The sequence below is a fragment of the Nyctibius grandis genome, chromosome Z (assembly GCF_013368605.1).
Source record: "Nyctibius grandis isolate bNycGra1 chromosome Z, bNycGra1.pri, whole genome shotgun sequence".
Classification (NCBI taxonomy): Eukaryota; Metazoa; Chordata; class Aves; order Nyctibiiformes; family Nyctibiidae; genus Nyctibius; species Nyctibius grandis.
In genome coordinates this window covers 68,605,962-68,631,242 of record NC_090695.1, presented here as the reverse complement: position 1 = coordinate 68,631,242, position 25,281 = coordinate 68,605,962, and the positions used below count along the sequence as shown (strand labels likewise).

Genomic DNA, 25,281 nt, shown 5'->3' with positions numbered 1-25,281 from the left:
TAAATCTGGGTGAGTAGTTTTGAAAAAAAAGAAGATATTCATAGAAGTCAAATTTATTGAGCTTTTTAGTGAAACACTTCTGTTTTTAGGGGGTGAGGAACAGAGAAGCTAGTTATCATTGAGATGATGTGTTTTGTGGCATCATAAATTTAGTTTGGGTGGTATTACATTTTCCAATGATGTACTGTAGGATGATATTTTGTTTATATCATTGGATATGTATTTCCAGCCCAAATATAATCAGGAATATTAAATTGAATATATGGGAAAGTGAACTATTTAATGGCATGATTATACATTTATTTGTTAATAAAATCTGTTTTCCTTCCTTTTTTCACTTGTGCTTCTCTGAAGTCCAGACCCAGTGCAAAATGTTATTTGAATAAGCATCCAATTTTCAGCCTAGAAACATGCCAAAATATTTAAACTTTCAGCAAGACTAATGCAAAAGAAGTATGTCTCCATTTGCATTGCATCATACTCCAGAATGTATGGACAAAATTTCACATCTATTGTAATTCATATTACATTCACACATATATTATATCTGAATTTATCTGTTGCCAAAATTACCTTGGGTGCAGACATCAACAGTAATGCCAAGAACATCTGGGTATACAGAAGGCCTTTATTTCTTACCTGCTACAGAGATGTTTTTTCATTCTTGAATTTATTCCGTTGCTAGTACACAAATACTAGCCTGAGGCAAAAGCACAGGGAGGAAAGATAAAAATGAAATAGTTTTAGAGATCATCTGCTGATGACTGCTTTTTTGCACAAAGTTTCAGTCATAGGAATGAAATGCATTTCAAGATGAGAGCAAAAAAATTCTTTGTTGCACACAAAACCTCTCAGACTTGTGCAATTCTACCAAGTAAAATTTTAATGCTAAAACTACATGCTTCTTACTTGAAAAATATTAAGCACTCTAATATTAACTATACTGAAGTTTGTAACGGAGGCTGGACTTCATCATAAAAAAAGGAAGAAAAAAGAAATTTGTAGTAGGGAATCGAGCGGAATCCTGGCCTCAGCTGTGGCAACAAAGGCAAACTAATGTAGCTAGGAGAAGAACTTGGCTTTTGGGAGACTTTTGTAATGAGAACAGGATTAACATTGGCAGAAAGCAATCATACAACAGTGTGGAAACTTTCTGTAATTACTACGTTGGTGTAACACAACATTAGTTTTCTGCTAGTGGATACAGCAGACTATATCAAAAAGATTCTCACTCTCCCAGTACTTTATTCCTTTAGTTTTTAGTTACAGGAAATTTTTTAGTACATTCCCAGTGATGAGCAGCTCCAAGATATAGATGTAACTTCTTAAGTGGCAGTCATTGATTTTTGCTGCCTTCTGTACTCAGAGGAGGAGGATTACATGACTAGTTTATAGGGCTACTTGACTTCCTGCTCTGACTCCATTTCAATGGCATGTTAGCTGTAGGAATCCATTCTCCAAGGCAGGATCCTCCTGTTTCTGGACTCCGGCAGAATGCTGACATCAGACAGGCCTAGCAGTACCTTCTGGTCCTTTAGAATTTTCTAACTTGCCCTTAAGGCTCATTATTTCTGTGTGTGAAGGGCTAACAGCAAGAAGGACGAACAAGTATCTATCATCATCCTTCTCTCTTTTCAACGCCTTTTAAAATATAACATGCGCTGGCTATAGCCTCACATTATCTTGGCCTTTCTGTAGAAAATCTATAGTACATCCCACCTGTAACTGAGGCGTCTTATTTCCTTATATATAATTTGAAATTTCACTACATTAAAAAAAACAAACTAAACCAAAAAACAACAAAACAGCCTCTTATGTGTCTGTATATCATGGTGCACTAGATTTGATAAAACTCCCACTGTCCCTGTTCTTGTCAAGGCTTACATCCATAGTCTTTGTTGTAAATTGATCCTCTCCACATCTGCCCAATATGTGAGCAAAGGCTCACTATTTTTAAGGCCCTGTAACAGAGGGTTTGTCTCACCAGCCTCAGATAAATCAGAGTTTCAGCTGCTTGTGCTCTTTACGACTGCAGATTTTTTTGAGCAGGTCAGTTCTGTTCTTTGGAGTTTTCTGGTGGAATTTTTTACTTAATTTCATTCAATAAAATAGATAAGTTTACTCATAGAGCTATGGTTTTAATAATACACGATAGACAAAGGAAGGCTTGTGTTACAGCTCTGCTATTTGTACTGTTAATAACTCAGGCTTACTAACCACATTCCTGGGATGTCTTCATAAATTGTCAACTAAGTACTAAATTAATGTAAAAATAATGCTATAACTTCAAACTACTCAGCTATACAGGTATATGTCTCTTTCTTTCATACTTGCTTTCTTTGATACTCACACTGTCACAAATGTGATAATTTTGATTGAGACAAACAGCTGGTAGGCACCAAACTCCCAAAGCAAATCACTGGGAAATATTTTTTCCAGTGTTTTTGATTCCTCCATTTTTTGGTAAGCCAAAATATATATGCTGGACAAAACCCAAAGGAAATCTTATCTGCAGGAAGATATGGCTAGTTGACAGAATTACGAATCAGTTGCTAGTCTTTGATTTGCTCTAACTATGCTGCCATATTTAGCTGGAACGGCTTACTGTGAAAAGGATTGATGTGTATGAATGTATATATATCCAGATAAAGCAAATGCTTGTTGAAGTATTTTCAGTGGGATATGGCAGACTTTTTATCTTCCTTCACAAAAAAAAAAAAACACCACAAAGCTGCACACTTTCACGTGCACTGTTTATTTGCTGCAGCATTATTCTAAAAGTGGTTATTCACCTTGACCGAGGAATTACGTGGGTTTATGTTAAAGTTTGTAGAGTGCCTTCAGGCCTTGTGCAATGAGAACTTGATATGGAGACATCTTTTATAATGCTAATTTTCAAATTATTATTAATGTTAGTATTTTACAGAGCATGCTTGAAGCATTGACTCTGGCCATGAACAGTATGTATGCATGTTAGGAGATCAGTCCTGGGCTGGTCAGTTTATCGTCTAAGCAAATAGACAAGGGATTCGGCCACAACAACCCCATGCAGCGCTACAGGCTGGGGGAAGAGTGGTTAGAAAGCGGCCCGGCAGAAAGAGACCTGGGGGTGCTGATCGACAGCCGGCTAAACATGAGCCAGCAGTGTGCCCAGGTGGCCAAGAAGGCCAATGGCATCCTGGCCTCTATTAGGAACAGTGTAGCCAGCCGGTCTAGGGAAGTGATCGTCCCTCTGTACTCGGCACTGGTGAGGCCGCACCTTGAATATTGTGTCCAGTTCTGGGCCCCGCACTTCAAGAAAGATGTTGAGGTGTTGGAGCGAGTCCAGAGGAGGGCAACTAAGCTGGTGAAGGGTCTGGAGGGTCTGACCTATGAGGAACAGCTGAGGGAGCTGGGGTTGTTTAGCCTGGAGAAGAGGAGGCTCAGAGGTGACCTTATTGCAGTCTACAACTACCTGAAGGGAGGTTGTAGTGAAGTGGGAGTTGGCCTCTTCTCCCAAGCAACTAGCGATAGGACAAGAGGACATAGCCTCAAGCTTCGCCTGGCACCGAGGTCAGGCTGACAGGCCTATAGTTCCCTGGATCGTCCTTCCAACCCTTCTTGTAGATGGGCGTTACATTTGCTAATTTCCAGTCAGCTGGAACTTCTCCAGTTAACCAGTTAACCAGCACTGCAGGTAGATAATAGAGAGTGGTTTGGCAAGTTCATTTGCCAGTTCCTTCATTACTCTGGGGTGAATCCCATCCGGGCCCATAGCCTTGTGGGTGTCCAATTGGCACAGAAGGTCACTAACCGTCTCTTTCTGGATTACAGAATCACAGAATCACAGAATCAACCAGGTTGGAAGAGACCTCTGGGATCATCGAGTCCAACTGTTGCCCTAACACCACCATGTCAACTAGACCATGGCACTAAGTGCCATGTCCAGTCTTTTCTTAAACACATCCAGAGATGGTGACTCCACCACCTCCCTGCGCAGCCCATTCCAATGTCTAATAACCCTTTCTGAAAAGAAATTCTTCCTAATGTCCAACCTGAACCTCCCCTGGCGAAGCTTGAGGCTATGTCCTCTTGTCCTATCGCTAGTTGCTTGGGAGAAGAGGCCAACTCCCACTTCACTACAACCTCCCTTCAGGTAGTTGTAGACTGCAATAAGGTCACCTCTGAGCCTCCTCTTCTCCAGGCTAAACAACCCCAGCTCCCTCAGCCATTCCTCGTAGGTCAGACCCTCCAGACCAGCTTCACCAGCTTAGTCGCCCTCCTCTGGACTCGCTCCAACACCTCAAAGTCTTTCTTGATGTGCGGGGCCCAGAACTGGACACAGTATTCAAGGTGCGGCCTCACCAGTGCCGAGTACAGAGGGACGATCACTTCCCTAGACCGGCTGGCTACACTATTCCTAATAGAGGCCAGGACGCCATTGGCCTTCTTGGCCACCTGGGCTCACTGCTGGCTCATGTTTAGCTGGCTGTCGATCAGCACCCCCAGGTCTCTTTCCACTGGGCCGCTTTCTAACCACTCTTCCCCCAGCCTGTAGCACTGCATGGGGTTGTTGTGGCCGAAGTGTAAGACCCGGCACTTGTTCTTGTTGAACCTCATGCCGTTGGTCTCTGCCCATCTATCTAACCTGTCCAGATCCCTCTGTAGGGCCTTTCTACCCTCCAGCAGATCGACACTCCCACCCAGCTTGGTGTCATCTGCAAATTTACTGAGGGTGCATTCAATCCCTACGTCTAGATCATCTATAAAGATATTGAACAGCACCGGCCCCAGAACTGAGCCCTGGGGAACACCGCTAGTGACCAGCCGCCAGTTGGACTTTGCCCCATTCACCACCACTCTCTGGGCTCGGCCATCCAGCCAGTTTTTAACCCATTGAAGAGTCCACCCATCCAAGCCCTGGGCAGCAGTTTGTCTAGGAGGATGCTGTGGGAGACAGTGTCGAGTGCCTGAAGTCTAGATGGACTACATCCACAGACCTGCCCTCATCTACTAAGCAGGTCACTTTGTCATAGAAGGAGATCAGGTTGGTCAAGCAGGACCTGCCTTTCATGAATCCATGTTGGCTGGCCCCGATGCCCCGATTGCCCTGCATGTGCCCTGTAACAGCACTCAGGATGATCTGTTCCATTACCTTGCCTGGCACCGAGGTCAGGCTGACAGGCCTATAGTTCCCTGGATCATCCTTCCGGCCCTTCTTGTAGATGGGCGTTACATTTGCTAATTTCCAGTCAGCTGGAACTTCTCCAGTTAACCAGGACTGCCGGTAGATAATAGAGAGTGGTTTGGCAAGTGCCTTTGCCAGTTCCTTCATTACTCTGGGGTGAATCCCATCCGGGCCCATAGCCTTGTGGGTGTCCAACTGGCACAGAAGGTCACTAACCGTCTCCTCCTGGATTACAGGAGGTTCACACAGCCCCCCCGTCGCTAACTTCAGGCTCTGGGGGCCGAGTCTCCTGAGGACAACCGGTCTTGACATTAAAGACCGAGGCAAAGAAGGCATTGAGCACCTCTGCCTTTTCCTCATCCCCTGACACTACACTACCCTCCTCATTCAGCAAGTGGTGGAGGCTCTCCTTGACCCTCCTCTTGCTGTTGATGTATTTGTAAAAGCTTTTTTTGTTATCTTTGACTGTAGCAGCCAAATCAAGCTCTAATCGAGCTTTGGCCCTTCTAATCTTCTCTCTACACGACCTGGCCACGTCCCTATAGACCTCCCAAGTTACCCGACCCTTCTTCCAGAGCAAGTAGGCTCTCTTTTTTTCCTTAAGTTCTAGCCTAAGTTCTCTGTTTAACCAGGCTGGTCTTTTTCCCCGACGGCTTGTCTTCCTACAGACTGGGACAGCCTGCTCCTGAATATTTAGCAATTCCCTTTTGAAGCATGTCCAGCCTTCCTGGACTCCTTTGCCCTTCAGGACCGACTCCCAAGGGACTCTGTCCACCAACCTCTTAAACAGGCTAAAGTCTGCCCGCCGGAAATCTGAGGCAGAAGTTCTGCTCTTGCCCCTCCTTACTTCCCCCACTATCGAAAACTCTAACGGTCGCTATTCCCAAGATGGCCACCGACCCTCACATCTGCCAGTAGTCCTTCTCTGTTCACAAACAACAGGTCAAGCAGGGCCCCTCCTCTAGTGGGCTCATTTACCACTTGCATGAGGAAGTTGTCCTCCACACATTCTAGGAACCTCCTAGATTGCTTCCTCTCTGCCATGTTGTATTTCCAGCAGACATCCGGCAAGTTGAAGTCGCCCACGAGTACAAGGGCCGGTGACTGGGCGGCTTCTGACAGCCGCTTGTAAAACGCCTTGTCCGCCTGCTCATCCTGGTTGGGTGGTCTATAACAGACTCCCACCATAATGTCCGCCCTGCCAACCTTCCCCCTGATCTTTACCCATAGACATTCAACCTTGTCATCCTCACCATCTTCCTCAATTTTGACACAGTCCAAGCACTCCGTAACATACAGCGCTACCCCACCGCCTCTCCTGCTTCGCCTGTCCCTCTTAAAGAGCTTATAGCCATCCATAGTTGCACTCCAGTCACGAGAGTCATCCCACCACGTTTCTGTGATGGCAACCACATCACAACCTTCCTGCTGTACAGTGGCTTCTAGCTCTTCCTTTTTCTTGCCCATACTGCGTGCATTGGTGTAAATGCAATTCAGCTGGGCTAGCGGCCTTGCCCCCGATGCAGGCCTGTCGCCCCTAGGTTCATTTGAGGCTGCCCTGGTCTTATCCCCTTCCCCCATCAAACCTAGTTTAAAGACCTCTTAACCAGCCCTGCCAACTTCTGGGCCATAACCCTTTTCCCCTTCTGATTCAGCTGTTCCCCATCCAGCATAAGCAGGCCTGGTGCCATGAAAGCCGCCCCGTGGTCAACGAACCCAAAATCCCACCTACGGCACCAGTCTCTTAGCCACATATTAATCTGTTGTACTTTCATAGTCTTTTCCCTGTTTTCACCTAACACCGAAGGAATTGAAGAGAATATAACCTGCGCACCTACCCCCTTTACCAAACACCCCAGGGCCCTGAAGTCCCTTTTGATTGCCCTGGGACTTCTCTCTTCAATCTCATCCCTACTTACCTGGAATACTAATAGTGCGTAGTAGTCAGAGGGCCTCACCAGTTGAGGAATCCTCCTGGCAACATCCCTTACCCGAGCCCCAGGGAGGCAGCAGACTTCCCTGTGAGTCGGGTCTGGCCTGCATATGGGGCCCTCCGTTCCCCTTAGCAGGGAGTCGCCTATAACAATTACTTTTCTTTTCTCCTTTTTGGAGCTGGTTGCAACCCTCTTACTTGGTTGCTTCTGTTTACGTAGCCCCGTAGAAGGTCTTTCACCTAGATTCGTGTCTTCCTGATGCTCAGGAAGACGCTCAGGTTCCAGCACCTCATACCTCATACTCGGCACTGGTGAGGCCGCACCTTGAATACTGTGTCCAGTTCTGGGCCCTGCACTTCAAGAAAGATGTTGAGGTGTTGGAGTGAGTCCAGAGGAGGGCGACCAAGCTGGTGAAGGGTCTGGAGGGTCTGACCTATGAGGAACAGCTGAGGGAGCTGGGGTTGTTTAGCCTGGAGAAGAGGAGGCTCAGAGGTGACCTTATTGCAGTCTACAACTACCTGAAGGGAGGTTGTAGTGAAGTGGGAGTCGGCCTCTTCTCCCAAGCAACTAGCGATAGGACAAGAGGACATAACCTCAAGCTTCGCCAGGGGAGGTTCAGGTTGGACATTAGGAAGCATTTCTTCTCAGAAAGGGTCATTAGACATTGGAATGGGCTGCCCAGGGAGGTGGTGGAGTCACCATCTCTGGATGTGTTTAAGAAAAGACTGGACATGGCACTTAGTGCCATGGTCGAGTTGACATGGTGGTGTCAGGGCAATGGTTGGACTCGATGATTGCAGAGGTCTCTTTCAACCTGATTGATTCTGTGATTCTGTGAAATCACACACACACCAGATATAAGTCCTTACAGATGCTTAACTGCAACATTAGCAGCTGGTAAGTGCCCTTTCTGAATATGGATGCTTTACTGAACTGCAGACTCTATAAGTATCAGGCCCTGTGTCCTTTCTCTAGGACATTTGATTTGAAATAGCAATCTGTTTGTGATCTGGTTTTTTGGGTTTGATCTGAAGCCCAGCAAGTTGGTGGAAACCTTTCCAAGGTCTCCACAGTTCTTCAGTATTTACTCTCAACACATTCAGAGTGTATCTTTGCAGTAGTCTGCATATTGTTGGAAAAAAAACAGTGAATGCCTGTAAAATCCTAAAACAAGTTGCTTTTTTTGATGAATGCCAACGAGAATGTCCTAAGTTGGAAAAAAAAAAAGGTGTGTGAAAGTACAAACGAAGACTGCATATGTTTATATGATAGGTGTTTAGCTGAAACTGAGGATGCTGCAGGCAGAGAAATAGCAGCATTGTTGTCTTTGCCCTTGAGAAAAATGTCAGTTTGAGGAGAGGCTGAGCAACTTACTAATGGTGTTTCTGCCTGGATTAGTGTGGTGTCAGAACAGTGCAATTCCCCTCATAAGCTCATTTCAGAGCCAGTGGTTTGAAATGAGCTGTTGTTGGCTTTGAAAGAAATAGAGGGTATATTAAACAAAGGCACTACATAGCAAATGTAGTATTATTGTTTTGCATAGTTGTTTTTTTTTTTTCCTGAGGAAATCTTGCACTTTAAATTAAGCTCAGTTTCTGAGGGAAAGAAAAAAAGGACAAACTGGCATTGTGAGGCTGTGTTTCTTATCCCTAGGTAAGACCAATTTAATGCACAAATAAGGGTATTTTTCCGTAGCTGCTAGCTCTGCTTCAGCATTGGAACACTAAGTGGTATTGGGTTTGATTCATGCAATAACAAATAAAAATTGTTATTCTGATTATGCTGCTTGATACAGAATAAATGGAACGATCCACCCGATCTACCTTTGACTATATAAAATTTGGGTGTCTACTTTTAAGCTAGTCCTGTATGCACTCTGTGTAGCAACTGGACAGAAATAAGAACTCAAGAAAAAACGGCATCTTATCCTGAGGAAGGTGAATTGACTGACTGATTGGAGACACTTCTCTTTCCATTCCCTGTGGAAGGGACTCAGCTAACTAACTTAGACTAGACACCAGTTTTTAGAGCACTGTAGTAAGGTCAAGGTAATTATAGCCTGAAGGATCTGGCAGCCAAATGCTCTAATCAAGGTAATTATAGCCTGAAGGATCTGGCAGCCAAATGCTCTAAATTTAATAAATTTGCACAAACAACAAGGTACTACTAAAAGGTGACCAAATCTGGATATTTAGTAATTCATTTGAATGTAGAACACTGCCCCATTACAAGCGTAGTGTATCTATTCGGTTATATGTAGAAAATCAATTTCCACAGTGATCAGACATGCAGAATGGTAATTTCCTGAAAATTCAGAATCCTGGCCATGCAGAAATGCTCCTGCGTGACTGCTGCAATTATTTGAACCACATGATCAGAGGGAATATTTTTTTTGTCTGTGACAGTCTACGATCTCCTAATGTTACAAGAGATATTTTGAGATTTCAGATCTAGTGATTCGGAAGATTTCTTTGTCTCTGTGGAAATTATTCTCCCTTCTGGGGCTTTTTAAGTCACCTCAGCCAGGCTGATATGTCATTTCTTACTTATAAATTCTTTACTTACTGCTGAAGTAAAGTTTGGACCTAAATTGCATGAACTATCAAAATATATTACCAGGGGTGAATAGACTAGTGCTGTTTCCATATTAAGCCTCCTTGGCCTGCACCATAAGATATGACTGATCAAAAACTGAAGAAAACTATTAATAGAAAATGAAAGCATGTAGAGATGGCTTTATTGTCATTGTAACCTGAATGTTCTTTTTCTTTAATCTGTAGCTTCTTCCGATTTTCAGTATGATGCTGTAGCCTGTGTATGCAAGCATATCTTAGTAGCTAAAAGACACAGGGCAGCATAAGACTTTCTTATGTTTAAGGCACTTAGTGTCTGGTTTTTGCCCTCGTTACAAAATTCCTGTGTATGTTGGACAAGATTATTAAGACCAGATTGCTTATTTTTTTCATATACTGTTGAACAATTACTCAATGAGAAGCCAGCTGACTCTCTATTTTGATCAGATTCTCCCACCCCTAATTCACATTGGCAGAATTTTATTCTGTTAGGTAGACCTGCTCATTTTAATGGACCTCCTTCAGAATACTGCTCAGCGTGAGTAGGGATGGCAGATCTCCCAACACAGTGGTGTAGAGTGGAGGTTGTAGCTGGTAATTCTGCCTCAAAGGAATGCTAACACATCGTTCTGATTGGAGATGGAGGGCAAATTTTTAATCTTGGATACAACAAGGATAATAATATCTAACTCAGGATATAAGCCATGCCTGGAAAAGTGCTGTTATTACACGTATCAATATCAATAATTGAAATCTTTGGTCGTTCAAAATAAAACTAGCTAAATTAAAAAAAATGTAGTAACTATGATCAGTAAACACTCAGAAATTTTTACTCTATGAATGTGTTCCAGGGTCATCCACTAACATATTGCTTGACTGCTTTTGGGACTCCATAAGCTCCCTAAGCCTTAGTTTTCCCATTTGCATGTCAGGCATAACAGTGGCTGATCTCTCTCCCATTGGCATAGCAAAAGTTAATATTTAAAGGTATTTAAAAATCGTTCAGTAAAAATGAGTAATGTATTCATTAGAAATCCTTCTTAGTCACTGATACAGTCCATAAATAAACATCCTTTAGGGTCAGAATTTTGAGCACATTTTTGTCAGGTGTTGGGGGAGGTGGGAAACCTTCTTTGTTATGTAATTCAAATAAAAATTGTATTGGGTTGCTTGCCTTCCTGCTTCAGAGCTCCTAAATGGCTATTCTATGAATGCTTTGTTGGTTATGGGTCTACATTACCCACATAAAGGTAGCTGCAAGCATTAGAATGAGTCTAGCCAAGGCATTACCATGTACAGGACCATGAACGTTCTTCTCAGAATATTTACATTCATTGAGGGCTTACTCAAGTTCCTTTTTCAGTATTGGCACATTGCATGGACAGTGTGATTTTTTTGATTTTTTTTTTTTTTTTTAGATTGGCTTCCCTGCAAGCTGGGAAGACTTCAACGAGAGTTGAAGTAAATGTAACAGAAATTGCTTACAAAAGTAAAAGGGGAAAGATAATTTCTGAATTTGCAAATACTTCTGCATGTGGTTATTTCAGTCCCACACAACTTGATAATGACAAAATATTTCCTTTTGTTGGGGCTCCAGGCTATTCTGTGACTTCACTGTGAATGTTATCAGGATATAAAGAAAGTGCAGAGAAGATGAAACTGAAATATATTAGATACTGGTAACTTTGAGGATTAATATCCATCAGTGCCTTTTAAAACCCAAAAGTTTAAGGAATTTTGTATTTAATTTCATTTTCTTTGGTATTTTATCTTTACATTTAGGCTGCTTCTGTAATAAAATACTGGTTTTGAATGTCTCTAGCTAAATTTACTTGCCTGTGATTTTTTTTTCTGTAAAAGAAACAAAAATCCACTCAACAAGAAATAGAGGACCTGTTCATACTTTACATGTTTCATAAATGCAGTTTACCATCTTAAATTTTCTCTGTCAATCCTCATAAGCACTGAATTTATCATTTGAGTTTTAAGCATATAAAACCTTATCTGTTTTTAATTTGCTCTATCACCTCTGATGTATTATTCATTAAAAAACCAAGAATGTAGTACCACTGCAGTACAACCAATATTTGGAATTCAGGGTTTTGCTCAGCTTCTGAAGCATTAATTTTCAGGTGGAAAAATTGGCTTTTTTGTGTACGTCTTCTAATTTTTTATTTATTTATTTATTTTTAATTTTTTTTTTTTTAGAACTGGGTTAACTGTAGAAAGTATCTTCCAGAATTGGCTTGACACTTCCAGAATACCAAAGGTAAATAAAAAATACCAGTCCCCAGTTCTTTCTAGAGTCTTGCATTTCTCATTACAGTATGTTATTTGAATCATTACCTGAACTTATAACAAGTATGGTTTTAAATAAACAGTTTTGATGATGACTGCTTTCCACATCTTTGTATCAGTTAGGTTCTATTGGTTGCAGATTTTTGCTTCTACCGTCATCTCAACAAACCTGCCCAAGGGCAAATCTTACAAAACTTATCCTTTTGCTTAATACTGTAGTCACATGGAAGCATGCTTTACAGTATGCTGGGAGACTCTACTAAATATAAGCAGCATTGTTCACAGTTGTCAGTGAATTACTTACATCATTCATACTTACAATATGAAGTACTTGAAAGCCATACTAACAGCAATAGCTAAATATTAAATTATTTGTACTTTGATATTTTGTGAATATTGTGACTTGCTCAAGAATCTGCTGCATGGGTAACATTTTTCATTGGTGTTCCAGCTCTGATGCATTTGAGACTGAGCATTATTTTCTGTTTTTAATACTAAAAGTTTTTAATATTAGTATTTTAAATTCTGTGAACTGAAAATGCTTAGTTGTGTCTGTGCTATGTGAAGGCTCTGATTATTCGTTTTGGTCCAAAACTGGTATTAGCTGAAGAAAGATATGTATAGATCTTCCTAAAAACCAGTTTTATATGAAGTATGGTTTTATTATACACTAGGCACTCAACTTCTAGCTGATTTCCCCTAAGCTGGCATCCCCTAGGTTGCTTGAGATTTATCTTACCTAGTGCTTGCATTTGTTTCCACTTTGCATTAGCATCTTTAAAAAAACACTTTTAAGAGTTAGAATGATTAATTCCTGGTTTGTGTGTGCAAAAGTGAAGGTACTTAGGCAGCATGACTGAGGCTCTGAGGAGTGAGCATGTTTGCAGGTAGAATTGTCAAAGTAGCTGGAGAGCTCAAGACGATAAGCACTGGTCACTGAACCTGAGCTGCAGCCAAACACTGTGGTTGAGCTCGTCCCTTGACAGCTTTAAAAGTGTGTATGTCCACTGTTCTTTGTATGCTGTAGAAGGCTCTTAGGGAAGTTTTGCCCCAAGAACAAAATGTTCAAAGACTAATATTTGAAGATGCTATAAAATCAAGGTGGAGTTAGGTCTTCTTCTGTAAAGTTATTAAAAATAATATTAGCTTTAATTGGAAGGGAGGAAAGGAAGCAACAGTGAGTATCATCATGCATCTTGATGTTGAGTCATTTCTTGAAAAAGGACCTTGATTTTAGTGCTATGTTTTGATCAAGGTTTTGTTACTGATAGTGAATTCAATACATTGTAGAACAGCTGCTTCAGGTACAGGAGAGAAACTGATGTTGCACAGCTGTAGTTGTAAGACGCTGAACTGGCTGTCTGAAATGCAAGAGTTTTCTGGTGTTTTACTTAACATGTGTCTCTTTGAGGATGTGTCTTATTCGTGTCCCACAATCAACTCTAAAATCACAAGGACAATAGGAGCAGACTAAAGAGTTGAAAATGGTCTGATTAACATGAAAACTGAACTCTGTTTTCCTGAGTGTCTACCACAAGTTGTTCAGAATGAATAGCGAGTAGTTTCATTATACCCTGCAAGTATCTATCGGTTGTGTGAGCAAAAGATGTAGCAGAAATATTTCCACATCCAGCAGGCTTGTAAATCGTTGTAAGTTTTCTTTAAAGACCAAAGAGATTTCCGTGATATTTTGGCTGTTTTGTAAAAGCAATGTCAACAGGAATGCTGCTGATTTAGTATTCTGCTTCTGAGAACCAGCATGCCAACCTCTTTCCTCTGTCTCTCTCTTCCTTCAATAACCTTTTAGATGATTTACCCTTGTTGCCTTCAGTAGTTCGCAGGCTCTTGTAGGAACTAGTTTTCACTTTATTGAAAGAACTGGAGTTGTTGTCATTCAGTGAATAGAAAACCTTGTTTCCTTTGTGCTTTGTTAAATCATTTGGGGAGCCCTTATTCCTGAAATCAAGACTGTAGAGGTTGCTTAGTAGCTTTGAATACATTAGGATCTATAATCTAAATATGACTGTATTTACTGACTACAGAACTATAAATCTACTCATGTGCTGTACAGGAGCCAATACTGAAACCCCCTTTAAAAAGTATTTAGATTATCTTTATTTCAGCAAACTATTAACTTGGCTAACATGATGAATCTACGTGAAAGCACATAAACCACCTTCTTACATGCAGGTGAACTACCTGCATCATAAATAGCAGCTCAGGAACACCACAGAAATGATTTATTCTGTCTCATACAGATTGCCATGTGAGTGGACTAGGGTGTGTGTAGAGGAAAGTTTCTGTCAGCTCCTTTGGGTGAAGTCGTATGGCTGAGCCAGCCAGTAAGGCAGTGTGAGCAGTATGAGGTAGAGAATATCCATTGCAGTTGACTACCTTTCTTGAGTACTGGAGCAACTGAAAAGCAGCTGCTTATCACCCTTATTTTACTGACTGCACTATAGAGTCCTCTAGCATAATAGTTAAAGTCACTCTTTATCCTGCAGCACCTGCTCTTAGAGGGACAAAATTAATTTCTTAGTGGTTTAGTAGATACCTATGAGAAATAACTTGATTGAGAATTTAAACATTTTATATTTACAAATACAATCTAAGACTTCACTGCATTTGGAGAGGAAACTTCCTTACTGGAGAGACTATCCTCTGTAAAGGGATGGGGAAATATGCAACATGCTGTTCATTCTGAAAATCAAGTCAGCACAGGGTTCCTTTATATCTCTCCCATATGAGCATTTTTATATTTTATAGTGGCTGTGGTTGTTTCTGTGGCATCTTTTATTTCTATATTTTGGTGGGTTTTGCTCAGGAAATTCACGTAATCCATTGACTATAAAGAAAATTCACCACTTGTTGTTCGTTTATAGCATTAGCTACCAAAGTGTTTTTAAGAATTTTCTTCCATGGTTATATCTAAATCTATCACCTGCGCATAGCTGGTACTCTGAAATTTGGTAAAAACATGGTCACGTAAAAACAGAGTTGTTAGCCCACCCTTCAGTTCACTGTCTTCACAATAATAGTGTCTAGCTTAAGGACACTGGAAGGGTACTTGTGCAAAAGATGGATGAGGGTAAATACTTTCCACTCCCCAGACTGCTGAAGCAATGTTACTTCCATCTTCCTTCCAGTAGAGCAATTAGCATTTTGTATTCTTTACAGTCATATGTCATGGTATCTGTCTAACTGAAGATCCTGTACTCCTTTATCTGTGCTTTGTTACATTAGCTATTCCAAATCCTGTCTCCATCTCTGTCCCAGGAACCGCACATACATATATACCCCTTTATACTCACAACTTATAACTATTGAAGCTTTAATATTTGTCAATTTCTGTTACCATTTCACTCTTGGAAAAGTCATTTGGTCTTTTCTAAATATTGGGCCAGTTTCCAGGCTTATGTAGATACCAGCAGTAATTGAGAATAACTTAACTTAACGGACTCATACTGATAAATAAAAAATGAATTTGGCCTGTTGCCATGAAAAAATAATTCTGCGTGCCAAGTTACACTTTCAAATTTGGTATTTTCTAAAGTATTAAAGGTTAATCTTATAAAAAAGGGTGTGCGGTAATCCTGGCCAGTTCTTTCTTGCATGGAAGAGTGCCACAGCACAGATGTTGTCTTCAGGCTTGCTGTGCAGGAAGGTTTTCTCACACACAAAACAATAAGGAACATAAGAGATGAAAAGCAAGCATTTCTGAAATACAAGCTTTCATGAGGATTTTTTTCTGCAAACAGATCGTGATGGTGTGAAATAAGATGAAGCATACTGCATTGCTGAAAATACTTTTTATCAAATCAAGCAACTTTCAGCATGTACTTCTGTCTCAGAGGTAACTCACGAGGGGATTATAGCAACTTTTCATCATATGCAAGTAGTAATGACTTAACACCACTAACTTTAGTCAATGAGTTAAGCTGGCAAGGAGTAGAATCAGAAGAACAAAACAGCATTTAGAGCTGGAAAACACCTATGAAATCACTTAAGTCCACTTCATCCCTGCTGCTCCTCATTTGTTCTCTTAAGTACAGTTTCTACTGTGTCTTTCAGTCTATGTACTGTTTAATTAGAGTTTGACTAAAAGACCATATGCTTCTTGAGGAAGATTATCTCGGTTCTGCACAGACTTTATGTTATATTGCCCACTTACTCATACTTGAATTTCTTATTCTACCCTAGATAATTAACCCTCTTAAAATATGCTTAAAATCTTTCTCCATTTTGAACTCTGTTGTACAGTGTTTAATTGAGAAGCAGACCAATAAACATTAGGTAGTCTCTGCATCCCATAAATGTCTACATGTATATTTTTAACTCATTCCAGTTCCCCCACCTTTTCTTTTACCTCTGAAACTGCATAGTTTACCAGTTTATTTACTGGTAAACTTGCTATCTTGAATGTTCCTTGGGTGTATATTTAATTTGATACCTTGTGTGATGAAAACGATCTCCAGATTCATTCTCGAGTTATATCTCTGCACTGCTTTTTGTTACTGTGGTAAAGCAGTAGTTTAAGCTACATATACTAATGTTATTTGTAAATCACCTACATTTCTGGAAATGAAATTCACCTACAGTCAGAAGAAGTCTTCCATTGGTGAATATTCATTTATTTATAGTATTTCTGGTTTTGTTTGTATATGACTGGCTCTTGGATTGTCCTACTTGAAGAAATGGATTGGAAAGGAAACTCATAGCAAAACTGTAAAAAAATTGAACTGAAATTTAATTTGTGAAGTGTTCTAAATCAATGCTAGTAATGTATTTCTGTGGTTTCATAAATTTTAGGAGGATGTTACAGAAGCAGCTCAAGTACTTAATATGATTTCTGATAAAGCAGTTTGTTTTTATGAAGGTTCCTGGCTTTTGCCCCAGTTATAAGCTTTATAGATTTCCTGTTTCTTTTACTAAGACAAAAATACAGATTAAGGGATAGCTCTACAAGAGAATGCATCACAGGGTAGTGGATATGGTCAATTACTAACAAACCAACTACACTCAAATATTTTTTAAAAGAAGGCTCTTACTAAACTTTTGAATTATCTTTAGCAGTTGTTCACCCAGGTTTTACAGAGGGTACTAGAAAATTTTTCAGCAGAAAAGTCACTCTTACTGGATCAGAGTGTAACTTAAGGCTTGGGTTTGTTCACAGTTGATATTTCTTGTCATTGCTAGTCATACCTTATCATGCAGTTTTTCTGTTTGGATGTACATAATAACTGCATATTGGTTAATGGCAACATTGAGACAGTAAACAAGTGAAATCCTTATTTTTTTTTGAGATACAGTAAATTTGTAGGTACTGTCAGTGCGAATGACCTGTTAAGTAGGAAAATCTCACTCAAGCTTGTGATTTAGGGAAAAAAGAGGGAAGGGGCTATGAAGAGGTATATTTTTCTTACTTATTTAATAAAGTTTAACAGTGACTCTGTTAAGATTAATTGCAGAGTTGATATTATTAGTCACAAGAATAACATGCTGCTGCTTAAATACTGAAGTTTGTTATTTACCCTTTTTTTTTTTTGATCTGAACATGGAGTCTTTTGTGTGTATTTTAACATCAATGCAGAGAATATAACTGATTGATAGTTTAATTCTAATGACTTGATATTTGAGAAATAATCTGAAGAAAGCATAACTGCTGTATTAAGATAAGTACCTATTCCTGTACATGGGAAGCATACTTTGAAGAGTAGGCACTTCCCCTCAAGAAAAATGCTATTGATTTGATATTAGCAAGCTTGCAGATTGGAAGATAAAAAGATCTTTCTAAAGTCCTTAAAAATTTAAATGACCATAGGTCAACAATGTAAATTGATTAATGGATTATCTAATGATAACAAGCACAATAAGAAAAAATGTTTTTAATATGAATCATTAGTGCTGTGTTTATTCCGAAATTATCAGTTGTACTGTCAAAAATGCATCCCGTTTTCTTAGAAGAGAATATGATATTTTGGAAAATATAAAAATAAAATCAAGCAATTTGTATAGTACTTTAGCATGCATAGATGTCAGATGAATCGTGAAGAGAAACAAATCAAGACAGATTGCACAGACAGAATTTCTCTCTATGTTGTTAACTCTCTGAAAGATGTTTTAGCTAATGACTATCCACCTGAAAGTCTTTCCAGATAGACCAAAGTATATGGAGAATTTGGTATTTTGTTTGGGGCAAACTATCAAATAAATCATCCAGTCTGCTATTATTTAAATAGAACCTGTGTTGATCTAAAGAAGGTTATTGGCATAAAATGGCCTTGTAATTTATTTCGGGGTTCCTATAAATTGTACTTAAGATACTGCTAAACAAGATACAACAGTGGTATATTTTTGTTTGCTGAATAGTTCAAAAATTCAAGAAAATCTCTTATATAAAATGATACATCATTAAATGTCAGTAAGGACCCAAATTTATTTCAGAGCTCTTGAAGTTCAGGCACGGCTTAGAGTATTGTTATAGTTTTGGAGGGTTTGGGGTAATTTTCTTCTGCATTGCATGTGATTGCTGATTTTAGGAGAGAAATACAGACAGTCAAGATCAGAATAGCATTGTTACAAATTATTGTGTGATCACACTCTAAAATTGGAAAAAATGCTGCCTCAGTTTAGTCACCCACAATACTGCTGAGTAACTTGGTGTCTAGGTTGCAGGTAGATGTTCATTTTTAAATGTTTGATTTGAAAGTATTTGCCATAACATTTCAGTGCCTCTGTTGTTCTAATTTCTAAAAGTGAAGTTTAAAACAGAGTTTTAGGAGTCTTAATTCAGCCATTAATTGAGTAATTCAGAAAAAAATGCTTTTGAGATTCTCAGCTGGGACTGTGAGTTAGCATTAAGGCTGAGGAGGATACTTCACTTGATTTAGTTTAATGACCTGCTAAAACATTGGCTTGCTTCTCCTGTCAAAAGCCAGATTTTCACAAACATCTTTCTGGTTTTTTTCAGGCTACCTTTCAGTTTTGTATGTGTCCAGCTCAGATGTACAGTAGTAGTAGTATAGTAAATCTGCATGAGTAGTAGCTTGTTCAAGACGTTGAAGTGCATTTGAAACAAACTTTCCATTTCTGAAATAATTGTGGACTGGATTCCACACGTTTGTTCATTAGAATCTCTTTTAAGTTTAATAAATCTCAAGCAGTCGTTCTGGTTCCCTTTTCCTATTAATTGCATTGCTGAACACAGAAGCTGTGTTATGTGCAGAATGACTGAGCTTATCCCTACTAGAAAGGAGTTATGTTTGGTATCTAAAGAACAATAAGAGTTTGCTGCCTGGCTGATCAATGCTGGATCAAGTTCACATTCCCAAGCTCCCACGCTCCCACCTACATGTGCAGGGGGTGCAAACATAGCAAAGAGAGGGAGGACAGGTCCTCTTTTACACAGAAATGTTGAACTGAGACTTGCCTGATAAGGACACAGCTGGGCTTGCATAGCAATAAACATCGATTTTAATCCACTGCTTGTAAAAACATCCTAAGAAAAGCACAGAAGATAGCAACCAATTAATTTTTAGCCTGCCTATTGTTTTCTTTACCCAATGTAAACAATCCATGGAGGTTTAAAATACTTTTTGTGCTACCTTGCAAGAAAACAGTTTTTCTGTATTAATTAGGAAAGAGTAGCCTTTGAAATGGCTGAAATCTCTCCAGTTTGGAGTCCCTTATAAGCAGTTTTAGTGCATTGGACTCCTGATATGAAATAATGAGAGTCAAATGCTACTTTAGGAAATAATATTTGAGATCTTTTCAGTGCAGGAGGTTAGAGAGTTGGGCATGAAGATGAGGTAAAAATTTTATGTGACAGCAACAAGTTGCCACCTTCCCTCCCCAGTGGTCTAGGGTTTTTAAAAGAAACACACATTTTGCTTCCTGGAAAATTTCCCTGTTTTCTAGGCTTTTAGAAGAACATGCTTGTGATTGGAAGGAATGAATACGTGGGGAAGATGTATTTCATGCATGTGTATAAACACATACCATTATCTGAAGTCCACGCAGCCCTTTGTAATGCTGACCCAAAAAACAGTGACCTGCTGATTCATGCAGTGGTCCAGTCTGAAACTCCAAGTGATCCTGGGGGTTCAGATCCTGCTGTTGCATTCCCAACTGGCCAGAGTTGGGGATGGAAGCTCTTGTTTTTAAGCCCAAAGCTTTGTTCACATGTTCTGCAAAAACACAGAGCTGCTGAAAGTACTTCTAGAGAGCAGCTGGTAACAAAATTTGTGTAATGGTCTTTGTTCCATCTCCATCAGTTCACTGTCTTCCACAAAAGTTGATATGAGCAATGTCAAGATCTTTCCCAGTTTACATTACCTTCAAGCATCCTCTTTTCATTTAGTAGCGCTTCATAGTCAGACTGAAGATGTAGATGATGATCACCTTCTGTTTAATCATGGAGGAAATAAGTGATGCTTTTAAAACTCATTCCATCTCCATAAGAAAGGGATGTTTTTCCAGGATGCTTTAACTATTCTGTCTACTCCCTTCTCACTCCACAGTGAAATTTAAATGCCAAAATGAAGATGTCTGGAGAAAGACAGGTTTGAAAAATCTATTGCCTGACAAAGCTATTGGTCAATACAAAAAAGAACAGTAAAGGTCATGGTTCAGCTTATGGTTATTATCCTTAGCATACGGGCTAACAGTATTTCATGGCCAGAGGGCGAATGGACTTTTCCCTTGGATATGTTTCTTTACTAGAGGAAGGATTTTTGATTGCTTCAAGGGATCAGTAAGACTCAGAGGTCAGTACCTCTGAAAGATGTATTTTATTTCTTCAAGAAATAAAATCTGCTTAATTTTCTTTGAGTCTCTTTGTAATGGGAAAGGAAGAAAAACACTGCTTGTCACATCAGCAGTGCAGGACTGTCCAGTATCCATGTTTAGGCATGTTTTTCTTTGTCTTTCTCTATAATTAAAAAGGGAAAAAAAAAACCCCAAACATAAAACCCTACAGCAAAGGACTTTCAAAGCCCTATGTAGTTTGGCCAGCCAGCGACGCTCCACAGCCTACCAAGATCTTGGTGTTGGATGGAGCCAAAGTGAGTTTTATAGAGGATTCTCTTATGTTAAAGAAACTTGAGCCCTAGTCTTTGTCTTCTGAGTTCAAAATGTCTGGATTCAAATTACTTTTAAATTGACAGAGTGCAGAGCCAACCTGAAATCTGAGGTCTTATTTCCACATACGATTGTATTAAAAAGTGTTATATTTTGTATATTCACTGAAAGGGCTGTCAAGCATTGGAACAGGCTGCCCAGGGAAGTGGTTGAGTCACCATCCCTAGAGGTATTTAAAAGGCATGTAGATGTGGTGCTTAGAGACATGGTTTAGTGGTGGACTTGGCAGGGTTAGGTTTACAATTGGACTCAATGATCTTAAAGGTCTTTTTGAACTTAAATGATTCTATGATTTTGTGATCTTTTAAATATTATCTTCCTACTTGTAGAGGAAGGTGCTGTAATTTGCAGTCTGGACTGTGTTGAGAAGTTTGCAGCACATCGGAATACTTCTCAAGCAGAAAGGCCTAAATATAAAAACAATAATCTACTTTTCCAGTTGCTCCAGAGGGACACCTGTATAGTAGTGAAAGAGCATGGTAAAATCAGGAGAGAAAAAAAATTAGCTTTTTAGCATACTCTAAAAATATTGTTATAATATAATGCAATATGATACATAAATGACATATAATAATATGTTACATATTATTATCTAGTAATAAGTAATAAGCATATTATTTAGAGATCCTGTGTTCATGTGGACAGAGATACTTTCTCTATCAGATTATGAATCTGATCTTGAACTACATAGGCGGGTACAGTGATTCATCTTTACCTAGGAGCTTTCTCCACAAGGCCGGGTTGCTAATGTGGATGCAAAGGGTGTACTTGCATTACCCCTTTAAAAAAAACATTCCTGCTACAGTATTTAAAAGTCATGTTGCAGTGTACTGAGAGTGCATCCTCAGAGTTGTTACCTCTAAGCATGTGGAGGAAAAGAACGTTGTCAGGAGTAGTCAACATGGATTCACCAAGGGGAAATCGTGCTTGACCAATCTGATGGCCTTCTGTGATGGCATGACTGGCCGGGTAGTTGAGGGGAGAGCAGTAAATGCTGTCTACCTTGACTTCAGCAAGGCTTTTGATACCATCTCCCATAACATCCTCACAGGAAAGCTCAAGAAGTGTGGGTTAGATAAGAGGACGGTGAGGTGAATCGAGAACTGGCTGAATGGCAGAGCTCAGAGGGTTGTGAGTCTAGTTGGAGGCCTGTAGCTAGCGGTGTTCCCCAGGGGCTGGTACTGGGTCCAGTCTTGTTCAACTCATTCATCAATGACCTGGATGAAGGGACAGAGTGTACACTCAGCAAGTTCGCTGATGACACAGAACTGGGAGGAGTGGCCAATACACCAGAAGGCTGTGCTGCTATTCAGTGAGACCTGGACAGGCTGGAGAGTTGGGTGGAGAGGAACCTCATGAAGTTCAACAAAGGCAAGTGTAGGGTCCTGCACCTGGGGAGGAATAACCCCATGCACCAGTACAGGTTAGGGGTTGACCTGCTGGAAAGCAGCTCTGCGGAGAAGGACCTGGGAGTTCTGGTGGACAACGAGTTCACCATGAGCCAACACTGTGCCCTTGTGGCCAAGAAAGCCAATGGTATCCTGGGGTGCATTAGGAAGAGTGTGGCCAGCAGGTGGAGGGAGGTTATCCTCCCCCTCTACACTGCCCTAGTGAGGCCACACCTGGAGTACTGTGTTCAGTTCTGTCCCCCCAGTTCAAGAAAGATAGGGAACTACTGGAAAGAGTCCAGTGGAGGGCTACAAAGATGATCAGAGGACTGGAGCATCTCTCTTATGAGGAAAGGCTGAAGGAGCTGGGTCTGTTTAGCCTGGAGAAGAGAAGACTGAGGGGGGATCTTATCAATGTTTACAAATACCTTAGGGGTGGGTGTCAAGAGGATGGGGCCAGAGTCTTCTCAGTGGTGCCCAGCGACAGGACAAGGGGCAACGGGCACAAACTGAAACATAGGAAATTCTATCTGAATATGAGGAAAAACTTTACTTTGAGGGTGACAGAGCACTGGAACAGGCTGCCCAGGGACGGCGTGGAGTCTCCTTCTCTGGAGATATTCTAACCCTGCCTGGATGTGCCCCTGTGCAACATGCTCTAGGGGAACCTGCTTTGGCAGGGGGTTGGACTAAGTAATCTCCAGAGGTGCCTTCCAACCCCAACCATTCTGTGATTCATTCTGTGATTCATTCTGTGATTCTGTGTTTCAACACATTTTTGTCTCTTGAAAGTAAGAGATATTTTCAGGAAGGGCAAGTTTGACTTGAACATAATGTCTCTTTAGGGGTGTTACATTGAAGAATATCAGACACAGCACGCTGATCTCAAAAAGAGCGTGTTTACATCACCACAGAGACTCTTGGAGGAATTTGAACATTTGAATTTAGGGTATCAATATAAATGACCATCTTTCCTAAAATACAGATAATGTCAGAACAACTTGATTTTCTGTTTCAGTGAATAAAGCTGTCCCCATGAAAACTGCATAAAATCAGTTAGAGGACTTGCTGTTCTTATAGGAGCACATTCTGGGCTTAACTTCTTTTTCAGTAATTTTGATCTGCCGCTGATATCCTGCTTCCTGCAATGCAGATGCACCAGCCATCTTGCCATTTTCATTTGTAGCCCACTGCCTCCTTAGTCCCTCTGCCAAATTCTGATAACAGTGGTGGTTAAAATCCTTGCAGTTGTTGCCCTTGAGGAATACAGTCAAATTTTTCAAGCCATTATTAATCGTCTTGTGAGTTACTAGATAAAATATGTTTCTGCATTTTAATTTTCTGGATCTTCTTACAAAAGATTGGAAGCAAAGTCTCTTCTGCTGAAGCAGTTTTCAGGTCACAGAGACTGTTCTGAGAGGACATTGTATTCTCAGTTTCCAAGTAAGTTAATTTTCCAGCTTCAACTGGTGTTCTTTTTTTCCTATAAATGTTCTGTGTGGTAGGAGAAGAGTTCTGTATCTTGCATTTTATCGTAGTTCCTTTAAATTATCCTTTACTGATATCACAGAGATGATGGCATCAGCCTTAAAAAGTAGGCAGTATCCTTATAGTACCATAGAACGAAACTAGGGGTGAGTCCACTTTTTGGTTTATGTGACATGGGAAGGTAGAAAATTGCAATTTGTAGACTGGTGAAGTTAGCTACATCCTCTGGGAGAAAACATGATATGATGGTAAAATCTTTAGACTTTTCTGTACACTTGCTGGTGTCCACATAGATCTGGATATATAAAAGTGAGTGTGTATACGTAGTGTAAAATTCAGTAACTGAGAGGAAAATAAAATCTCTAGAGAGACTGAAAAATTACTCGACTGCATTAGTTATCCGTTTCCTGTGATTTGCAGAAGCTCTTCTGAAATACATTTACAGTAAATATTTTTATTCCTCCATTTTCAATTTTTTCTTTTTGCCTTCCAGTATCTGAGACTGCTGGCAAGCCAACAAAATGGCACTGGTTCAGTGTTCACCTTAGATAAAACCACCTTCTTGGTTTATCAATATTGAAATTCGTTTTAGCATTAGAGTAGCACAGACCAGCTGAACTTAAGACAACTTATGCAACGGAAAAGTGCATGATTATAATTTATCACTGTGTTAGAAATATCTCTTAGTAGCCATCACAGTCTGAACAATTTAAAACCAGTTTCTGATTCAATTTAAAATGAAACAGTTGTCTGTTGCACAAATATCCTATTGTTTTCTAGGCTATGTACAATCCTGAAAGTTCACGGTATGCTTGGGATCTGGTCTGACTTGAAGAATAGCTGGTGTGAATCATTGCCTAAATTATTTACCAGGATATTGAGCCTGTCTTCACCCAATTGGTAGGAAGTGCTACCTCCTCCCTATTTCAAAATTCAGTTATATTTAATCCTGCTGCTGCAAGAATGAAGGATCCTAGCATGCTTTGACACATATAAATGCTTGTTTGCAATCTGAGTGTTCACAGGACAACTCCATTTGCAGTCTCTGGAAAAAAGTCTCCCAAGTAAACGAGGACATGGAAGATGAACTGAGAGAGGGTAGATTTAGATTAGATATTAGGAAGAAATTCTTTCCTGTGGGGGTGGTGAGACAGTGGAACAGGTTGCCCATAGAAGCAGTGGATGCCCCCTCCCTGGCAGTGTTCAAGGCCAGGTTGGATGAGGCTTTGAGCAACCTGGTCTGGTGGAAAGGTGTCCCTGCCTGTGACAGGGGGGTTGGAACTAGACGGTCTTTA

At 40.3% G+C, this 25,281-nt stretch overlaps 1 protein-coding gene across 9 annotated transcripts in view; it reads left to right on the top strand.

Annotated features, from left to right (window-relative positions):
- The window catches only part of AOPEP (aminopeptidase O (putative)), a 213,769-nt gene that overhangs the window by 102,604 nt on the left and 85,884 nt on the right, over nucleotides 1-25,281 (top strand). For all 9 annotated transcript variants that reach the window (XR_011050064.1, XM_068422881.1, XM_068422880.1 and 6 more), the window contains one exon: nucleotides 11,883-11,943. Coding sequence is in view for 8 of the 9 variants with exons in the window: in XM_068422881.1 (XP_068278982.1) it covers nucleotides 11,883-11,943 (61 nt within the window). In the remaining variant the exon portion in view is untranslated. The remainder of the gene's footprint in view (nucleotides 1-11,882; nucleotides 11,944-25,281) is intronic.